Below are 21,144 nucleotides of genomic sequence, written 5' to 3' on the forward strand. Positions count from 1 at the left end.
CTGAGCTAAGCAAGAATCTAGATGTGATGAGCATCCTTATCACACGATCATGCTTGATAAAACAAGTCACCTTCACAGCACATTAATTTACACCCCACCCTTCACAAATCTCAGAATGGCAAAAACGTGCAGCTGACAAGGCACCATGTATGCCATCTTGAGCTCTTTTGAAGAAAGAAAGAACTTGCAGGCTATATTCCAAGGGGCACAAACATCTAATCATCTGGACCTCAAAAGTTATAAAAGTTATCCCAGTTTAAAAATTGCTAAACACATAACTACAAGAAAAATGGAGGCCCCTTCTCATCTCAGTACTATTTTATTTCCTATTTTCTTTTTTGTTTGGGTTCAGATCAGGGTTTGGAACCTAATTAAGATCCAATATAGAATGCTACTGTGGTGAAATTGCCATTTGTTTAAGCATATGGTAAAGTTTGCTTTTATAAAATGGTAAGTTTCACAGCATGGGGTAATGTAAATTTTGAATTATGTGGTATCAGCTCATGGCAGACAGTTGCAAAGTTATGTGGCAGCTTTGAGAAGCAACACTATGCTAGAGGCTTAAAAGCTGGCAATTTTGATTGGATACTCTGGTCTGATTAGGAGCTTCTGCCTACATCTCAATGGATATGAGGTGGTCTGATGCAGGGGAGGGAATTCTACTCCACTTTCATCTGATTGGCTGAAGTGGGAGTCAGCTGGAGCCTAAATATCTGGTTTCTGCCCATTGTAAGAGGTGGTTGTTGCTGGTGGGGCAGCCTGGAAGGAGGAAGAAACAGAAGCTTTGGGGGCACACGTCTTAGAATAACATTTCTTCATGTCAGGAGGCCAGCTGTGTTAAATTTTCTGTGGCTCTTGCATACAAAAAGCAAAACAAAAGTCCAGCATCATTCAACTCAAACAAGAGCCCTATGGAAGCTCCTGATCAAAGCATACACCTAGAGGCATTTTTTAAAAGAAGCAAAAATTTCACTTGGCAGCAGTATTATACGTCAGAAAATGAAATGAAGGATTAGAACAAGTGTAAAATATAACAAACTTGCACAAAAGTTAAAAACACACAGGTTAAGTTAGAGCATTTGTTATTTTATTTTTGTTTTGATGGTGCACCAACTATATTTACCAATAGAGGTCTCTTGCTACAGTAGGCACTAAAGAAGTGTGACTGAGAGTAGTGAGTTAAGACGATAATGTATTAGTAAGAACTGGTGACTGAGTCAGGCCCTCTCCTCAGGATATACTAGCAATTATGTATGTCTCCATCTTATGCTGTTTCATTCTATGAAAAACTTGGAAGTCTGAGAAGTTGCTCTGGCAGCACAATCTTCTACATGTTTACTCAGAAGTAAGCCCCACTGAGTTAATTTAGACCTATTCTCAGGCACACGTACATAGTATGGAAGCCTTAATGATTCTTACAATCATCTGTATCTGCCTTACCAGTTACCAACCTAATAGTGACATTTCTTGATGCAAGTATGAACCTTGAGTTTAAAACCTCTACTTATTTCTGCCTGGAAAATGGTATAGGGCCAGATGTAGGTGAATTACATTTGTACAACATAAAAACCATCAGGTTCTGAGCCAATTTATATGTTAGCATTTATGGAAGAGGACAAATCACACAAAATTGTTTAACAGCTTAAATTGTCTGGCTATTGTTAATTTGTACATTTGGATTTGGGGGGTTTTTTGGGAGGGGGGTCCTGCTTCCTATAATAAACTCCAGCTCCATTATTGCAAGTTATATTTATTCCAACTTGAGTCCTCAAGTAAGTTTCAATGTATACAGGATAGAATGCCAATGATAGGATGTAATAACTGGGAGAGAGTGAGCTGAGGAGACTGGAACTGGTGTCCACTCAAGATTTAGAGATTTAGGTTTCGGGAGCGAGCAGGGCTTAGAATCCATCTCATAGGAAAAGGTACTTTATACCCAATTACGCTCAGGTAGAGAGCAGCTAGCTGAACGGAAGATACATAGGGCAACATCTCAGGTGGTAAACAAAAGTTAGTCATAACCAATTACTGCTTAGTTTGAGGTGAACAACTTGGAGGTTTAAGAGTGCTCAGGTTTTAGCGCTTTAAAAAAGGAGGTAACACGTTCAGCCCATTAGGTAACTAACAAAAGATATCGCATCCCTTTCAAAAACTTCAAAAAGATGCAGATCCCTTTCCCCACCATGTTGCACTGTGCTTTTAGGACTGTACCACTTCAGAATAAAGGTGAAAATGCACGCTGCAGTGGCCCCCCATGTCAACAACCCTTTGCACCTATCAAAGTAGAATATTTGGGAAAATATTTGGGAAAACCTTCAATAACTCCCCAATATGGACTACATCTCAATCTGGATTGCGAAGTGGCACAATCCAAAAAAAAGCTGTACCATATAAGATAATAGGGAACTGTATTATACCCCAACACTTGTCCATCTAGGTCATAGCTATCTACAGACTGGCAGCAGCTTTCCAAGGGTTCAGGTAAGTCTTTCCTAGCCCTAACTGGAAACGTGGGTGACTAAATTTGGGACCTCTTACATATGCAATGTATGAGCCAGAACCCTTCCTTCAATTTTACTGAATGCACAAGATGAGCCCAAATTGTAGTTCATATTACTAAGATGCACTGGGGACAAAAAAAGGGCCTCGTATCTTTGCAGCATCTTGCCTTGAAGTGTGTTTATATTTTTAAATCTGAAAGGGGAAGATGTTATGGGCTGTTAAACCTTTGCTGTAATTAAGCATTCTGCGTGTTAACTCCTTTCAAAACCTATGAGGCTTAGCAGCAGTGGCCATGCTTTCCAATGGGCTGGGCAAACTCAACTGGCTGCATCTACCAAAGAAGCCAATTCAGTAATCCAAGAGCTAAAGACAAAATTAAATACCCTCTAGAATACAGCCCTAATGTATAATTGTGCTTTAAGTACACCTATGAAGATTCTGTGTCTTACATTTAATCAAGGGGCCTTCTTAGCAGTAGTTATACAAGTACTTAAAAATGTAAATTGATTATTGTATTCAATTATGTACTGCTTTTCTCCAAAATCCCCAAAGTCCAAGTTTCGGGTTGTTCTTTTGGCCTTTGCGGTTGTGGATTAAAGCATAAAAATATGCATGCAGTTTCAGCTAAAGGCTAAGAATCAAAAACTTGATTAGGTTCCCTCAGAGGTCAGGTAGGTCACACATTCCAGTCACCTTCCATCTTTGGGCTCCTATCAATATTTGTCTGCTGTTCTAGAATATGAAACTTCAAAAATTATACAAGTATCCCTGTATGGTATGCCAAAACATTCTAACTGATTTTTTTGTAATGTGTGCGATTTTTTCCCTTAGGATTCCTGACTCATCTCTCTTCATGTAGGGAACACCAGGAAATAGTGGGATCTCTGAAGTTTATCATAACTGTATTGTGAGCAAAGTACCTGTCAATGTAAGATAAGATGACAAGAGAAGTTCATTGCATGTATAACCACCACATGAACTACTCATCCAAATTCGCTTTGAAAGTGAAACTGTGCATTTTAACTTAAATGTCTAAGATTTTTGTTTCATCATACAATAATATTCACTTTCTTGCAAAACTAAGTGTTTTGAAAATTAGCTCAGAAGTTTTGAGGGTTTTTTTTAAAGAGACTGAAAAATAAAACCCATTATTGTTATTATGAACCTTTATTAAGTGGCTCACATTTCAATATAAATCACACTAAAAAGATTTTTCTTTAAAAAAGCTATTTACACTACAGTGCTGACACGTTAAAAAGGAAAAAAAAATTGGTATAAATAAGCTCTATGGAAAAGCCTGGAATTGTCAAAAAGAATTCTGGCTTATCTTACAAAAAATATATGTTAAATGTCAGCTCTAGTCTAAAACCTACAACTCATATTTAAAGACTTCTTTATGTTACACCTGCAGTGTTTACAGTGCATCTGGCCCTAAGTGCTTTGATACTTTCACAGTTATGGACAGGCACTGAGGAATGTTACAAAGCTACATAAACTATTTTCTGTAACAGATGTGAGGCAAGTAACAAACCTGACTCACAGAATTTAAGCATCTTTACATTATTATGTTTAAAAAGGAATTTAAAAATATATATACACACACAGAACAACTTCAACACAAAAAGTCATCTTCTTCTTTGCCATGCAGACTTGAATATGCTGAACTGCTTTGTCTGGTATCCTCCAGGTTCACATGACCCCCCAGACCCAAGCTGTCCTGCAAGTCCTTGTCTTCAGGTTCAAATTCAGAGGCAGTTTCAAACGTAGACCCTGTCAACTGACCATGATCCAGCTTTGCTTTAACATTCTGACATTCCATAACATTAGGTGCGACTGTCTTTTCTGGAAGATTAACAATAATTGGTTCCTCTTTATTTTGGAAAGATGCAGCAGGTTCATGTGTGCATGAAAATTCCTGTTTGACATATTTAGTTTGCAGAATGCCTGAAAATTTAGTGTCTTCAGAGGCATTTATACTCGCTGCGTGGATTACACTGTCAGTTTGAAGTCCTACAGCAGAACATGTGGGATCTGTTGGCAGGCCTGCTTCATAGATGCTTTGATTTTCTCCCTCTGAGTGGTAGAGCTTGAGCCGAACATGCCAAGCTAAACTGCACACAGCCGAAACTGTCTTAAACTGATGCACAACATTCCTTGGAATAAAATAAATATCGTTATCATACAACTGAATTCTGGCATATCGAATGCCTTCCCTTCGTAATTGGTTAAGTTTTGCATCATCAACCCACTGGACACACTAGAAAGAGAGAGAAAAGAAAATTAATAAATGTTTTCTGGATCATGGTAATTCTCAAGGAAATAATTATCAAGTCTTTCAAAACACTTACCTGTGAAAGCGGAGGTTCATGCAGATCTAGTTGCATTCGTTGAACTACCTCTAAGAAATCTTCTGCATGAAAGCAAATTACATCTTTGGTTATACGAGGTTGTTGAGGCCTATACAAAGGGGAGAAAGTGTTGCCATCAAGGTTAATAAAGTCATACCTCAGGTTACAGACACTTCAGGTTGCACGTTTTCGGGTTGCACACCGCGCCAAACCCGGAAGTACTGGAACAGGTTACTTCCGGCTTTGCGCATGCGCAGAAGCGCTGAATCGCAACCCACGCGGCGCTGTGGGTTGCGAATGTGCCTCCCACACGGATCGCATTCGCAACCCATGCGTCCCCTGTATATTAAAATCAGCCAGCTATTTGCTGCTCTTGTAAGCACAAAATAAAACACTGAAAATATACAAACAGTTGTTTTTTAGTTTGCAGAAGTTTGCAGTTTGCAGAAAAGTAACAACAGGAACTGAAACTTATTTTTTATAACTAGTACTAACACAGCCTTTGTCTTCTCATGCTAATATAACAGGTGTTCAGGTGTGTTACAACTATTACAACTTCCTTGTAGAAAGCATAACCTTTTACTGGGGCCTAAAATCAAAAGGGATGCGGGTGGCGCTGTGGTCTAAACCACTGAGCTTAGGGCTTGCCGACTGGAAGGTCGGTGGTTCGAATCCCCACAACAGGGTGAACCACCATTGCTCGGTCCCAGCTCCTGCCACCCTAGCAGTTCAAAAGCATGTCAAAGTGCAAGTAGATAAACAGGTACCGCTCCAGCCAGCAGGAAAGTAAACGGTGTTTCCGTGTGCTGCTCTGGTTTCGCCAGAAGCGGCTTAGTCATGCTGGCCACATGACCCAGAAAAACTGTCTCCGGACAAACATCGGCTCCCTCGGCCAGTAAAGTGAGATGAGCGCCGCAACCCCAGAGTCCTTTGTGACTAGACCTAACAGTCAGGGGTACCTTTACCTTTTAGTTTCACATGAGCCACAGGATACTCTGGCAAGTATGCTAATTTATTTACTTCTTCCACACAGCTGCAATGTACAGCATCTGCAAATTAGTGTAAATTAGAGATTGCAGTGCTCAGGGTTCCTTGTCCCAGAAGCTACAAATTAAGTTATGACCTGCTTATATGTCACACTATCAGTCTCCAAAACATTGCTATTTTTAAATCATAATTGTTTATCACATTCCACTATCCTCTGATATTTCACAGCTGTTAAAAAACACACACACGAAGAAGAAAAAGCTGGATTTACTTTCAAATCCAGTTATCAGAAGGTAGGCAAATGCTCATTTTGCTTTCTTAACATTTCATCTGTGTTTTCAATTAAACTGCACAATTCAGCCAACTAAGATTTCAAAAACAGATTAGTCCAGAGCTGAAAATAGAAGAAAATCACACCTCAAATCAAAAATCATGTCCATTTCCATTCTGCATGGCAATTTCCATTCTGCATTAATACTTACTAATCACCTCCGTCACTATCTTGCCATTTCCTATCCATTGTGCCAACGTAGATTTGATATGGAATACTTATCTGTTATAGAATGCATCAAACTAAATGCACAAATAGCATTTATCTTTAGGATTTTTGACTCCCTATATTAGGATCAGCAACTTGCAGCAATTCAGGGCCAAATCTCTTTTGCATACCAACTCAAGGCCAAGAGTGATGACAGGACTATTAGTTGGGACCTATCTCAGCACTGTCCAATTCATGCAGGTATTTTTCAGATGTTTATCCTGAAAAAAACCTGGCAAATACATACCACTCTCCACAATGCACTGCCTTTAATACTCCCACAGCAGCTGTAGTCTGTCGTTCAAACCCTTGTCCTATGTGATCTGCATGGGCTCGTGTCCTGTCTTCAAAAAGCATTTCACGAGGTTCACTAATACGAGGTAGGTACTGCAGGTTTTTTATTTCATTGGTTGTTCTGTTAAAAGGATGGGGGGGAAGAAAAATTAAGAATAATTGTCCATTTTCCCCCTCTTCATATAAAATTGTTAGCACGTTATTACACCAGTAAAAAAGGAATGCCCTCCAATATACAAGGTGGTTTAGAATTTTTGTGCAGTGATTGAAAACAAATGAACAAGCTAATACACACCCGCATTTCTAGATCTTTTTGTACATTTCTTGTACACAGTGCAATGTTCATTTGATATTATAATTGCATTCTACACACAAATTAGAAATGGAAAGACTGCTATTCTATGGGACTGAGTTGCTCATGACCACCCTGATGGATTGTGTTTAACAAGAGCAGGACAAGGGGAGTGTAATCTTGTTCCCACGTCTAGTTCTCTAAGGTTTTTTTATACCATTTACCATTGCACCCTCCTGGACTGGCTCTGTTGTTGTTTAGTCGTTTAGTCGTGTCCAACTCTTTGTGACCCCATGAACCAGAGCAAGCCAGGCACTCCTGGGACTGGCTCTATGGGATGGGAATTGGGGGCACTGCGCTACCTATGTGGCCAAGTTCAGACAGTAATAATAGAAGAGTGCTTTTCAGTCCCCTAGCAATTATGCTCTAGGCAATACGAAACTACTGGGAGCAGTCATAAGGAAATTAGGGCCAGGTGTCACGAGTAGGATAACACTCAGTTCTAGTTCTCAATAACGACTGAATCAGGAGATGCCATGCAGGACCTAGGCCAGCTGAAAAATTGGCCAATAACCGTATTTTCCGCCCTGTAGGACGCACCGGCCCATTGGGCGCACTTATTTTTTTTGGGGGGGAATAAAGGGGGGGAATTATTTTTCCCCCGAGCCCCAAAGAGCAAAGAAGCCATAACAGTGAGCGGGATGGATCCCGCTGGCTGTCCTGGCTTTGTTTTTGGCCTCGGGGCTGGGGGTCCGGGAGCGAAGGCGAGGTTGCGCAACCTCGCCATCGCTCTCGGAGCTTGTGGAGCTTGCTATCCGCAAGCCTTGGGAGTCTGGCGGGAACTCCCGCCGAGCTCCCAAGGCTTGCGGATAGCTGCCCTAAGCCTGGGGTGCACAGTGCCACGCTCCCCGGGCTTTGGGCTGCAGGCAGCTATCCGCAAGCCTTCGGAGCCCGCGGGAGTTCCCGCCGGGCTCTGCAGGCTTGCGGATAGCTGCCTGAAGCCTGGAGAGCAAGAGGGGTCGGTGCACACCTCTCGCTCTCCAGGCTTCAGCGAAGGCCTGCATTCGCCCCATAGGACGCACACACATTTCCCCTTCATTTTTGGAGGGGGAAAAGTGCATCCTATAGGGCGAAAAATACGGTACATCATGTGTCTTGTAAAGACCTAACTTTTTGCCTGGTCTTTCCCTGACCCGTAAGTTCAGGGAATGTTTTTGACTGCCTGAATTCCTGGTTTTTTGATTTTCTGTTTATGTTGTACCCTATGTTAAAACTATTAAGTGACTTAAAACTGTTTGATATAAAAATAAATAAATCATAACAATCATTGATGATGAACTAGCTGCTACCCCAGCTCTCTGTGATCATTTACTTTCTCCCTCTATGGAACAAAGTGCTCTTTTTTGAGCTCACAAGGGCCTAAGTACATCACTTCAGAGATTAATACTGGCTGAAATTGGAGCCAGCTCTATCCAATTCAGTCAGTAATTCTAGAACCAGAGCCAAGTATTACAAGTACACAGTATTAGTGTCTATTAAGAAAAGAAAATATAACATGTTTAGTCAAAAAGGCCTGAACTTAAAGAATTAACAAGCCATTTATTACAAGTGGCAAAGCACAACATAACCAGAGACTGAAAAGACTTTTCCGGCACAACAATAGACAATTGGTACAAAACAGTTTAGGAAACAGCCCTCCTTAAGAAATAAACTACAAATAAACTACAGTTGACACATTGACAGATGAAGAAAGATGGCTTTACCCCAATATAGTTTAATTTCATAACATATTCCAGAAAATGAATAATCCCCCCACCATCAGCATTTGGCTCAATCTGGTTTATCTAAATTTAAATGTAAACATAAATTATTATATTCACTTTGAAACCCCCCATTCATCATTATACAAGCACTCTATATTGTTTCATTGGTAACTTAAGAGGAAAAAATGACTATTACTCATACTTAATCTAAGCACAACCACAAGGGCTCCTGATTAGGCGATTAGCTAAGTGATGTTGAATGTTATCTGTTAACTCTGTTCTATCCTGTATTTTTATCCTTTTTTTTATCCCCTTTGTTTTTGTTTAACCAATCAATGAACCAAGAGCTTATATACTGACCACTAATAATGAATTGTATGTCATAGATATTACTGCAAACTTATTGTGTATTTTTGTGATGTATGAATGATATGAAAAGACTTGGTCTATTTGTATAATTTATTATTCCTATGATCCTTGATTTTTAAAACCCAATAAAAAGTTATTCAAAAAGAAGAAAAAACATGGGCTTAAACCAGCCTCCTCAAAAATAACTTACAACTTTGGAGACAAGGGACTCAGCTTTACAACCACAGATAGTGTGTTTTAAGTGCAATATACAATGTGACACTAGATGGCAATGGCGAGCCTTATGGAAAATTCAATGTATTTATTATTTTTTTAAAGCATGTTCAGAATGTTTTTTATATGTGTGTAGATTCCACCAAGGTATTTTTTGCTTTGACACACTCCAACTATTACAATCTTGCCAGAGGGGCTTTGAACTTGATGTCTTTTTGTACCAGATGAAGGTATCTTTATTTACTCAGGATTTTTAGAGCTTTGGGGATTCTGAGATTTTTTAGCTTCAATTTTTAAAATTCTTTTTAAATACCTTATTACTGTTTTAACGGCTGTAAGCTGCTCAGGAAGTTTTAAACTCTATAGTATGGAATCAAATAAAGCCAGATATTTCAGCATACCTTTTCCTTTTGAAAGGTGACTTTGGCATGTCTGCCACAGGGATCATTTGTTCTCCTGGACGTACCCACATAATAGGACCATCATCACTATCTTTACGACTCTCTAGTTTCAAACTAGAAAGTGTCCCCCATGGCAAAGTACACTAAGAAGAAACAGTTATTTAAAGGTTATTTAAAACACCACCAATTGAAACATTTTCATTAACTCACAACATGAAAACACTGCATATCTTATTCTACTGCAAAACAGGGGCAATTTCATCAATGTAGAGGACCACAATTTTTCTTCTGCATTTACTGTATTTCCAATTCAAAATAATGTCTACCTCAAAGATAATATTATATCTATATATAAATTGCATTGTAGCACACTGTATTCTGCAACCTAAGAATCTGAGTGCTTTCAGTGCTCCTTGAAAATTTCATCAGGACTGCAGGTTTCATAAGAAATTAATAGCCTCAGTTATGAAGAACTTGAACTGGCCTTCAAATATGAATGTAGAATACAAATTGAAAAATCAATACCTTTAATTGTTGCCTTATACCTAATCATTTGCCAGTTTTGGAAGTGACTTTCTGAAACAGTGATTCTTAACCTTTTGGGGATCATGGACCCTGAAAGCTATTGATTGCAGAAAAATGCACATAAACACAAAATGTTGCACACTATTTATTTTCTTGCATTGCATTATATTTAATTTTAATTTTGCATGCAAGAATCCCTGTATTAAAGACTTGCAGATTTTGGATCTAATCTCTTCACCATATTAGAAGTGTCATTTTGTTTATCATAATAAACAAAGTTTTAAGATTTAACAAAACTATGCAAAGTTACTTCCCCGATTCCCTTTCTTTCTTACTTTTAAGAAAGGTGAATCTTCCAGCATATCTAGGAACTCTGGAAAATAGTCCCCCACTTCCTCATCCACTGCTCCAACAAGGCTGATTTGTCTCATTGGGCCAGCTCTGTATGTACCATGGGAATATGTTCTTTTTACCTAAAAGAAAGTCATATACAGTAAACAAGGGTCAGTTTTATATACAGAATAAATTACAAAACAATTTACATTTACACAAATATACAAAATATTTTCTAAAGCACAGAAGTACAAATTAAACATTTTTAATAGTACAGTGAGAGGAGATCTGAAGTTAGGACCAGGCTAAAAGGTGGCGAGTGCAATGTTAGTTTAGCATTTCAACATAAATAAAAGATCATACTCAACATGAAATGCAAAAAAACCCACAAATGGTAAAAAAAAATTAAACAATGCAAGTAAAACAAAAGGTAGCAGATAATAAAAGGTGGCTACATTAAAAAAAAATGTTTATATGTATTTTAATAACTTAGTTTTAATAAAAAGGGTTAATTTATATTTTAATATTTTAGTATAAAACTGTTGCAACACAACTGAAAGAGATAATGAAAAATATCTGACTTTCCTTTGTCTCTTCAGGAACAAACATAATAGAAGCATAGGAAGAGAATATGCATTTTATGTTGCACAATTATTTACAAGAAAAGCAAGAAAATTACTATTTATACTATAAAATACATTGCCTTGTTTGAATAACTAACTAATATATTCTGCTGCGTAGAATATCAATAAATTTAATTACAAGGCTGGAGCAAGGGATTAAGAAAATGATGTTTACTGAACCAACATTAATATGCATAGCAGATTATTTACCAACCAGTATACATTCACTTCTCCTGTGCTGTCTAATGCAAACCCTAGGATCTTATACATTTGCCTTCCTATGCACTGATACAAAAATAACAGAGAAGGCAGCACTTTTCATTAAATGGTAATGTATTCTAAGTTTCTATGCAGCAGTGTCTGCTTTCTGTTCTTTTAAAATGAGTCCACATCTAATTTCTAGATGCCTAATTTTTATAGCTTTGTGCCTATGACAATTTTAAATATGCGTTAATATATCTATCCCCCCCTTTCATTACCTCATTTCCCACTCTCTTGGACATATGCCCTCCCTACAACCATCTGTTCTCCACTGACACAAATGCAGTGACTTCTTGACCAGCAATCAGCCTGTCTAAATGTCAGCAACACAACAAAATGCTACTCTCAAACACGACTGTCAAGTAAACATGTTTCCTCCACAGAAACTCCAATAGCCAGTTTTTGTTTAATAATCCATCAGCTAACACTGTTAAGAGGGACGCGGGTGGCGCTGTGGGCTAAAGCCTCAACGCCTAGGGCTTGCCGATCGAAAGGTCGGCGGTTCGAATCCCCGCGGCGGGGTGCGCTCCCGCTGTTCGGTCCCAGCGCCTGCCCACCTAGCAGTTCGAAAGCACCCCCGGGTGCAAGTAGATAAATAGGTACCGCTTACCAGCGGGAAGGTAAACGGCGTTCCGTGTGCGGCTCTGGCTCGCCAGAGCAGCGATGTCACGCTGGCCACGTGACCCGGAAGTGTCCCCGGACAGCGCTGGCCCCCGGCCAATAAATGTGAGATGGGCGCACAAACCCCACAGTCTGTCAAGACTGGCCCGTTCGGGCAGGGGTACCTTTACCTTTACCTTTAACACTGTTAAGAGTTTAGGCATAGATGATTTAGATGATTTAGCTTGCCATTAAGAAATTTAAATTTTCCTAGGACTTTCTGTCTACATACAATTAGTTACGGCAACATACTGTAGTCAGATTTAAATTAAACATGCAGTGTTGAAAGATAAGCACTCAGGCTGGAAAAAGGCACTTCCAGCTCTTGTTTTGTAGCAAGATGTTTTAATATTTTGTCAAAGGAATGGATAGCATAAAAATGAAGACATAGATAACAAACTACGCTTCTTTCTCTGTGGAAGGCCTGCAAACGCCATCTTGCAGTGTTAGAAACTCAGATATATAAGCTAATTGCCAAATGGCACCTTAAACCTAGGCTGGGGTTGCCAGAACAGACTGTCTAGGAACCTTTTCTCCCCCCCATGGAACTTATTATACTTATTATATTTATTATTATTTTCATTCCATTCCTATACCGCTTTCTTTTTTAAAAAAATTCAAGGTTGTTTACAACACATTAAAACATCAAATAAAACAATCTAAAATAAAACAAATTCAAGCTTTAAGGAAATAGTTCAGATTCTTCTTTAAATTACATTTTGCTTTGCTCTTATTTATTTACCTACTTAATTTATATAGCTGGACCACAGCAGAAGTACTCTAGGAAGTCAGTGTGGTGTAGTGGTTAAGAGTGTCAGATCAGTGAGAGATCAGGGTTCAAATACCCACTCAAGTCAGGAAGCTCTCTCGGTGACCCTGGGCCAGTCACCTGCCCACCTCACAGGGCTGTTGTAGAGATTAACTGAGGAGGCTGTGAAACATGTACTCCTTGGGGAAAAGGTTGGGATATAAACGCAATAAATAAGCTCTTCTGCTTACCTGCTTAAGAAAGATAGAAAGGGCAGCCACGTGGAGATGTCAGTCCAGAAATCTCCGCATGGTCGCAACTGGGCCTGTGTCAGTCATCTTGGTAGTCAAGATAACCTCAAAATTAATTGATAGTTGCTGTGGGAATGAGCTCATACATGCTTTGATACGTGCCACTTGGCTTGCTTTGTTACTATGCTTATCAGTGAGGCCTGAGATGCTGGGCTCTGGGCTCAGAGAAGGAAGCGATATGTAAGCCTTGGACAGTTGCCACCTATGCCTTCAGGGGTCACGTGGGTTGAGGAGAGGTTCTGGCCAAGCTGACATGTGCAGCAGCTTTTTGTTAAAAATAAGGCTTAACATTTGTGGACAAATCTTGATGACTGCTTGCTTCCTGCTGCAAGTGTTTGCCCCGCATCATTAAGGGCAGAAGGGCTCTGCATGCTGTTTTCATGTTACTTTTTAAAAACGATAGAACTTGCTGTTCTGGGATTCTTGACATCCAACCACTTGCATCCAACCACTAGGCTCTCCCTTGAGCCCATGGTTCAGATCAATTTCTCACCCCAGCAAATGATGTTTTGTATGCATCCACAGTGACATCAAATAAACACTTTAAAAGTATGCTATATGAGAACCAAAAAACCCTTCAATACAGATATGACAGAAGCTAAGACAAAGGTTATAAATGGAATGAATGAATACACCTAAGGCACCATGCGCCTCATCGCCATTCATGTATGGAGAGTTAAGTCAGCAGCACATCTGACTGGGCAATCACAACCTGACTGGTGTGCATGGCAAATGTGTTTATAGATAATGGAACATGTATGCACTGCTAACACGCAGGAACTTCATTTGTGGCTTCTATCATATCTGTTTTGGTTGCACCATATGAAAAACATGCACAGATTTTTCATTAATTGTATCAACTGTAAGCCCTCATTTTGGCTTTTGAGAGATCAACTGGGCTTCAAAAATGAGGATTCTTAAGAAACATGTTAAATTTTGTGAATGTGTATCAAAAGTTACCGTGCTTCGACAAGAGTCAAGAAATTAACACAATCTAACTGTACAAAGCATATAATGAACTTAAAAATAAAATTTGATAGCTGCTTTTCTAATTAAGTAACCATAAGACTTAAAAATGCAAACTATTCTGATTTAAAGAACGTCATTCTGCAGTTTATAGTTTTAATTGCCCCCTTTGACTTAAAATACAATAAAGGTTCTGTACAGATGGCGGTTTGGAGGCTGTTGTTGTTTGCTACTGTTAAAATTAGCTTCAACCTGCTGGAAGGTAACAGAATATTATTTTCATGTCTTCTTCATATTACATATCAGAGCCCTAGAATTGCAGAGCGAGTTCTATGTGTTCTTACTAGACAACTAGAGAATACTATTTTCTGTTCTGCTGGTAAGATGAACTTCTCTTAACCCCTGCCACTAAATGTTAATTCAAACCGAAAGTGCTTGCACTGCTTCCAAAATGTGTTCAGGTTAAAGCAGACTCTAGTGACTGTTGACCATATATCTTAACAGGTGATGTTAGAGAATCTGTAAATAAAGCCATAGTTACTATACCTTAGTGTATTACTACCTTTGGATCATAGCAACCTCAGTGTATATCTAGATTTTACTTCTATTACAAAAAGCTCATCATACCACTCGGATTAAATAAATTTGCAAATTGTTTTTATATGAGTGTAATTAATATTGGGCTATATTGGGAGTTCAATTTAGTAAACTCAGGTTAGGGATTGCAATATTTTAAAAATAAAAAACAAGAGAAAAAGCATATACTTTATATAAGTACTGTATTAATAGAAGAAGGAATGTTAATTTATTTTGTAATTAATGAAAAATAGAACCAAATGGGATCCATTTCATTCAACATACTTGTTATAAAGTAAACATCACTAAGCAGTGAAATGAATTCAGAGTCATTATCCAATTAATTTCATTTGGGAGCGGTGCTTATCTTTCTCTGGAGGAAGCAGCAGGCCCGATTTTAGTGATGACTTAGCACCTACCATTTTATTTTTCCAAAATTCCCTGGATATTGGGAGCGGAGTGGAAGTTAACATTAGGGGTTGTCATGTTTTCCCCAGAATGCCCTGGAATGATTCAATATCTGGGGCACGTTGGAAGGAAATGGCTGATACCAGAGCACCTGCCAAATCAGCTCTGCTGCCATGTGATTTTAATGCAAGAAAGTATTCTGAATAATGAAGCGGGGGAAATTCACACCCTAAGATGCTCATGTAAGATGCACAACTCTGCTCATGAGATCATTGTTATGTCTCAGCATCCTATTATGACAGCATTGCCCGGCTTACGTACTCAGTACACGTCTTCATAGTACTTTGCTGTGTCCATGGAATAAGCCCTTCCAGAACACAAGCAGTTAGGGAAATTTAACTCATGTGGTGTGCAGCAGACAACTCTGTCCAATGGGACTATGGCCCTATTCTACCAAAGAACAGCCTGATGTCAGTCTGGTGCATTCTGCTCCAGCTAATATAACAATCAAAATACCAATGAGCTAAGTGCTGGTAATGTTCGTATTGTTTAGTCGGTGCAGTGGATTGCCTTTGTAAGGTGCTCAGGGAGCAAGAGACAAGTTAAAGACTTTACCGAAAAAGGCTTTCTTTATTGAAAGAGTGCTAACGCAGCAATTAACTGGATTTGCTAGAAAGGAAGGTAGAGGCAGGAGAATGTTTGGGGGGGTGAGCTGGTGGAATGGGTAAAAAATACAGCTTGCACATAAAGGGGTGGAAAAGAATGGGTATAACTGCAGTAAGACTGAGAAAAAGGCAGGGAAATAGGAGGAGCAGGCGGGTTACTACCTTGCCTTCCACTTAGGCTCTGAACGTTAGAGAAGAGGTGGTGATCCCAGGAAGCAGAGGGACAGCAGTCAAGAGCTCAGAAAAAAAGAAGACTCATGAGAATAAGAGTCTGGAGGAGAGAAGGAGCACAACTCAGGAATGGAGACAGAGCATGGGCATGTGTTCTCTGGTTGGCTTGGCTAGTTATACACTTGAGCACTGAAGACATTGCAAAAGAAAGGGGCATGATTCTGGATAATGCTTCCCGGATACAAGAAACAGTCAGTTGTCCTAAGTTTGATTAGCGGGGGGGTGGGGGTGGCTGTGGGTGATTAGCTTTTCTACAATGAGAGTAGCATTTTGTGTATATGTTCTTTCCTCATTAGGGTTAAATGGACAATAAATTAGGTTTATAGTAAGGCTTAAATCACATTATATAGCAAACCAAGTTAGGTGGTGTACCTCAGGATGCTATCGGAAGAAAGGCTGGAGCCACTCCCCTGTCCATTTCAAAAGAGAAGGCTTCCTCTCATGTGCCCAGTGAGTATGACCAGTGGTGAGAAATAATTGAGTTGTATTCCAAAAAACCTGAAGAGCACCAGTTTGGGGAAGGAGGCAACAAAGAGCAGGTACACTTGCAACACAATTTGTTCTTTGTGACAAGGTTACTAGAAAAGCACTCAAATAGGAGGGGAACCTGTTCCCTTGGCAACTACAGTTACATAAGATTAACAAAATGTAAACATGATCCTGGACTTACAGTTACTTTCCTTAATATAGCACTGTCATTAACCCTTCACACTCATGTGAATAATAGTAATCTATTCCTTCCAGGAGAGTAGCTTGCTATACCTAGTCGATTTGATCTTGGTTTTATGCAAGCTCACCATAGTTTGCCTTTTTCATATGAAACAGTAAATTAGATCAAACCTATCCATTCTTAAGGAAATCAGCCCTGAGTGCTCACTGGAAGGACAGATCGTGAAGCTGAGGTTCCAATACTTTGGCCACCTCATAAGAAGAGAAAGACTCCCTGGAAAAGACCCTGATGTTGGGAAAGATGGAGGGCACAAGGAGAAGGGGACGACAGAGGACGAGATGGTTGGATAGTGTTCTTGAAGCTACCAGCATGAGTTTGACCAAACTGCAGGAGGCAGTGGAAAACAGGAGTGCCTGGCGTGCTCTGGTCCATGGGGTCACAAAGAGTTGGACACGACTAAACAACTAAACAACAACAAAAACTAGGATTGAGAATTACTAATTGCAGTATACAAAAGAGGAGTGAGTGTGCAAACTTAAGGCTCCAGTGCTAAACTATGCTTTTCTGTTGTATCTCAGCATCCTATAAATATTACAAAATTGTATAAACAGCTACCCTAGGCAAGAGAAAAAAATTGTCATCTTACTCTAGTTTATCACAAGCTGAAACACATAGGTATGGCTTTTCTGGTAAAAGAGGGAAGAAGTGAACACCAAGCATAGTAGTTTAAAACCATGGAATAGATGTAAACTTTTTAATTAAGCAGACTATCCAAGTTGCTGTTGTTACTTGTTTTAGGCCTATCAGCATGCTTCCAAAATGGAAATTTATCTGCATCCAATTATAGTACAGTTCAAAAGGGAAAACTGCAAAGAGAACTCAAAAAACAAGAAAACACAGCTATACATAGTGAAGCACATGAAGAATTTGAATCATAGAAGAATGCTGCCCATTTTCTGGTACCAAGAAATTCATGCAAAAAGGTTTTAGAAAAAGAAAACTTAAGGATTTTTGTGTGTGCAAACAGAAAGGGTTGGATCCCCAGATTCCTCACATGTTCTGTGACATTTCACTAGTGCCAGACGGAAGGGATAAGTCTATTTTTACAGCACCTTCTTCTCTTTTCAGCCCAAGGAAAATCTGCTTTGAAGAGTTGGGGGACTCTGGAGGAGCACCAGAGGTGGTGCAGGGCACCGTAAAGGAAGGGTAAATTGACAAAAGCCACAGGTCAATTCTGTGTCCAGGGCAGCTGTTTACCAGCTCCACCTGGTACGCAGGCTAAGACCCCACCTGCCCGCAGACTATCTTGCCAGAGTGGTGCATGCTCTGGTTATCTCTCGCTTGGACTACTGCAAAGCGCTCTATGTGGGGCTACCTTTGAAGGTAACCTGGAAACTACAACTAATCCAGAATGCGGCAGCTAGACTGGTGACTGGGAGCGGCCACCAAGACCACATAACACCGGTCTTGAAAGACCTACATTGGCTCCCAGAACATTTCTGAGCACAATTCAAAGTGTTGGTGCTGACCTTTAAAGCCCTAAACGGCCTCGGTCCAGTATATCTGAAGGAGCTTCTCCACCCCCATCGTTCTACTTGGACACTGAGGTCCAGTGCTGAGGGCCTTCTGGCGGTTCCCTCGCTGTGAGAAGCCAAGTTACAGGGAACCAGGCAGAGTGCCTTCTCGGTAGTGGCACCCGTCCTGTGGAATGCCCTCCTACCAGATGTCAAAGAGAAGAAGAACTACCAGACTTTTAGAAGACATCTGAAAGCAGCCCTGTTTAGGGAAGCTTTTAATGTTTGATGGATTGCTGTATTTTAATATTTTGTTGGAAGCCGCCCAGAGTGGCTGGGGAAGAGCAGCCAGATGGGCGGGGTATAAATAAATAATTAGAATTAGAAGAAGAAGAAGAAGAGTTTGGATTTGATATCCCGCCTTTCACTCCCCTTCCGGAGTCTCAAAGCGGCTAACATTCTCCTTTCCCTTCCTCCCCCACAACAAACACTCTGTGAGGTGAGTGGGGCTGAGAGACTTCACAGAAGTGTGACTGGCCCAAGGTCACCCAGCAGCTGCATGTGGAGGAGCGGAGACGCGAACCCGGTTACCCAGATTACGTGACTACCGCTCTTAACCACTACACCACACTGTACTTATTATTATTATTATTATTATTATTCCTCTAGCAAGAAATTTCTGGTCCTTTCTATGAAGAGAAAGAGCCCTTCCACATTCACAGGATGGCCAGCCTGGATCTAACCGAATCAACCATGTATGAACAACTTGCTAACTGCTCAAGCACACATAATTTGGATGTTTCCCATTCTTCAATGCAGATATTTTAAGTAGCAGAACATATACTTTTGTTTCCAAGAGTAAAATTCCTGTTTCTATAGTGAAGAACACAGTAGAGCTACACCTGGAAGCCCTATGATTCATGTCACGGATTTATTCTAAAGTGCTTCCAGTGGCACCAAAACTATGCTCTCAGAACTTGGGTACAATGACATTTTGTGGCCAAATCTTACTCTTAAAAGTATCATAATATAAGGGAAGACAAGCCCTATCCTTGTGTCTGGAATTTTAGTATATCAAGAGTCAACAGTTTTGCTTTTAATGTTGCTGAATGCAGGCATTTTGTCCAGCTATCTAAAGAGAACAGAATAGCCAGACATGGCTATGACTTAACTGTTCTATTTTTAATCATTAAATGAGTCATGAATCTACTGTTTACCTTCAACCAGGAATAAACTGACTTGCTTTTTAAATGACTGCTGAACAGTGGTTCACTCTTATAATATTTACCCAATAAAAATCCCCTTGATCCTTTCACCAACTGTGAAGGAAAATGTAATATCCATAAAGTAATAGGAATGAAGATGTCACAAATTGCAACATTTTTTACCTTCATGTTGAGAGGTTTTGCTGTTCAGTTTTACATTTCTGCCAAATAGCGCTCAAGGCAGCTTAATAAATTCCTGGACACATAGAACCAATGCAAAGCCCAAAATAAAATCAATAAAAGCTACAATTAAAACAATTCAGCAGCCTGTAAATCAACAGATCAAGGACAACCGACAAACACAGTGAAGCAATTTAAAGACTATAATGAATTATGATTAAACCAAATCAACCATAACATTTACGTAAGAATTGAGAAGAGGCTAGTATACATTCATACTCTTCTAAGGAATAATGTTTTAAGTTGATAACATTTCTATCAGATCCAGGCCAAACCTGAAGGTGGTATGTATATACACTATAGGAACATGGTTTGGTCCCAAATTTGATTCAAGAGCAACTGTGAGACTGACAAACATATAAAGGACATCCTTTATCAATAAGGGAATACTTACTTAAAAAGAATTCAGCTATGGCCTATTCTGCCTATCAGGAAAGGTATAATTACAAATAGTCTGTTCAAGACAAATTAACAGATCATTTGCACATGACGATATCATAAAACTGATGTGTCAGTTTTGATCTGTGTTCTGTTTTATTATGTGTTTTATTATATTACACTGTTACTGGCTGCAACATTAATCCATCGTTTGATTTACAATGTTTTCAAGAGAAACTGTACTTAAGCAATTCAAAGAGAATGCAATCTTCAGCCAAAAACTTCCCTGAATATACAGCACAAACAAGTCCTCTCTTTTCAGTGACCCCATTTGTCCATTATTTTAAGCTATGGTCAGAAAACTCCATGGCATACTGTGAATGGGTGGTGTACCAGGGCATGCAAGCTGAGGAGCTGGGAGGAAACAAGCCACATCACTGATTAGTATTATCCTAAACCTAGTACTTCTAGCTCATTTCTCCCAAACAAACCATTAGCAATAACCCAATACCCAAAGTCTGAAGAAACACAATCCATGAGCATTGGTTCTCGTGTAAAAGTAAGCCAGCACTGTGGTTGCTTTCTTCCTGGTTCAGCAAAGGAAGAAACAGGCCAGGAGCATTTTACTACACATAGTAGTACACTGCTTGTTCACAGCAGGGGTGGAGGAAGGGGGGTACGGTGGGGGCCATCCACCCTGGGTGTCCCCACTGAGGGGGGTGACAAAGTGCTGGGTGGCACTCACTGCGCGGCCTGCAACGTGCCCGAGCCACGCAACTCTCCTAGGAGTGATGTGGTGGCTTGGGCGCCCGCAGGATCCATCCTGCCCCAAAAGATCCGCCCGCTGTCTCCTCCTCGGCTGAGTGGGTGGAGGCAGGCTAACTCCTCGGAGGCCCAGCTCACCCTGCCCCATGTCCGATCAGCTTGCTCTGCTGCTGGCCACGGGGCTTTCCCCCCACCCTCTCCATCGGTGGGGGAGCGTGTGCCTGTGCCGCTGCCCCCTGAACCCACCCAGGCTCAGGCATCACCCTTAAAGCCATGGCCGGGAGGCAGAGGCAGGTGAGAGGGAAAAGCGAGCTGTCCCACCAGCACTTGGGAGCTGCACAGAACCACTTCTCTCTTC

General features: G+C 40.2%; 1 protein-coding gene across 1 annotated transcript in view; it reads right to left on the reverse strand.

Annotated features, from left to right (window-relative positions):
* Positions 1-1,065: 1,065 nt before the first annotated feature.
* Positions 1,066-21,144, reverse strand: part of RSBN1L (round spermatid basic protein 1 like) — a gene marked incomplete at its 5' end in the record, with an annotated part of 43,563 nt that continues 23,484 nt past the window's right edge. The window contains 5 exons of the mRNA XM_082239588.1: positions 1,066-4,759; positions 4,851-4,959; positions 6,623-6,790; positions 9,708-9,850; positions 10,568-10,705. Coding sequence (XP_082095714.1) covers positions 4,115-4,759; positions 4,851-4,959; positions 6,623-6,790; positions 9,708-9,850; positions 10,568-10,705 — 1,203 coding nt within the window. The 3' untranslated portion in view covers positions 1,066-4,114. The remainder of the gene's footprint in view (positions 4,760-4,850; positions 4,960-6,622; positions 6,791-9,707; positions 9,851-10,567; positions 10,706-21,144) is intronic.

The sequence above is a fragment of the Podarcis vaucheri genome (genome assembly GCF_965113315.1).
Source record: "Podarcis vaucheri genome assembly, chromosome: 10".
NCBI classification, from domain to species: domain Eukaryota; kingdom Metazoa; phylum Chordata; class Lepidosauria; order Squamata; family Lacertidae; genus Podarcis; species Podarcis vaucheri.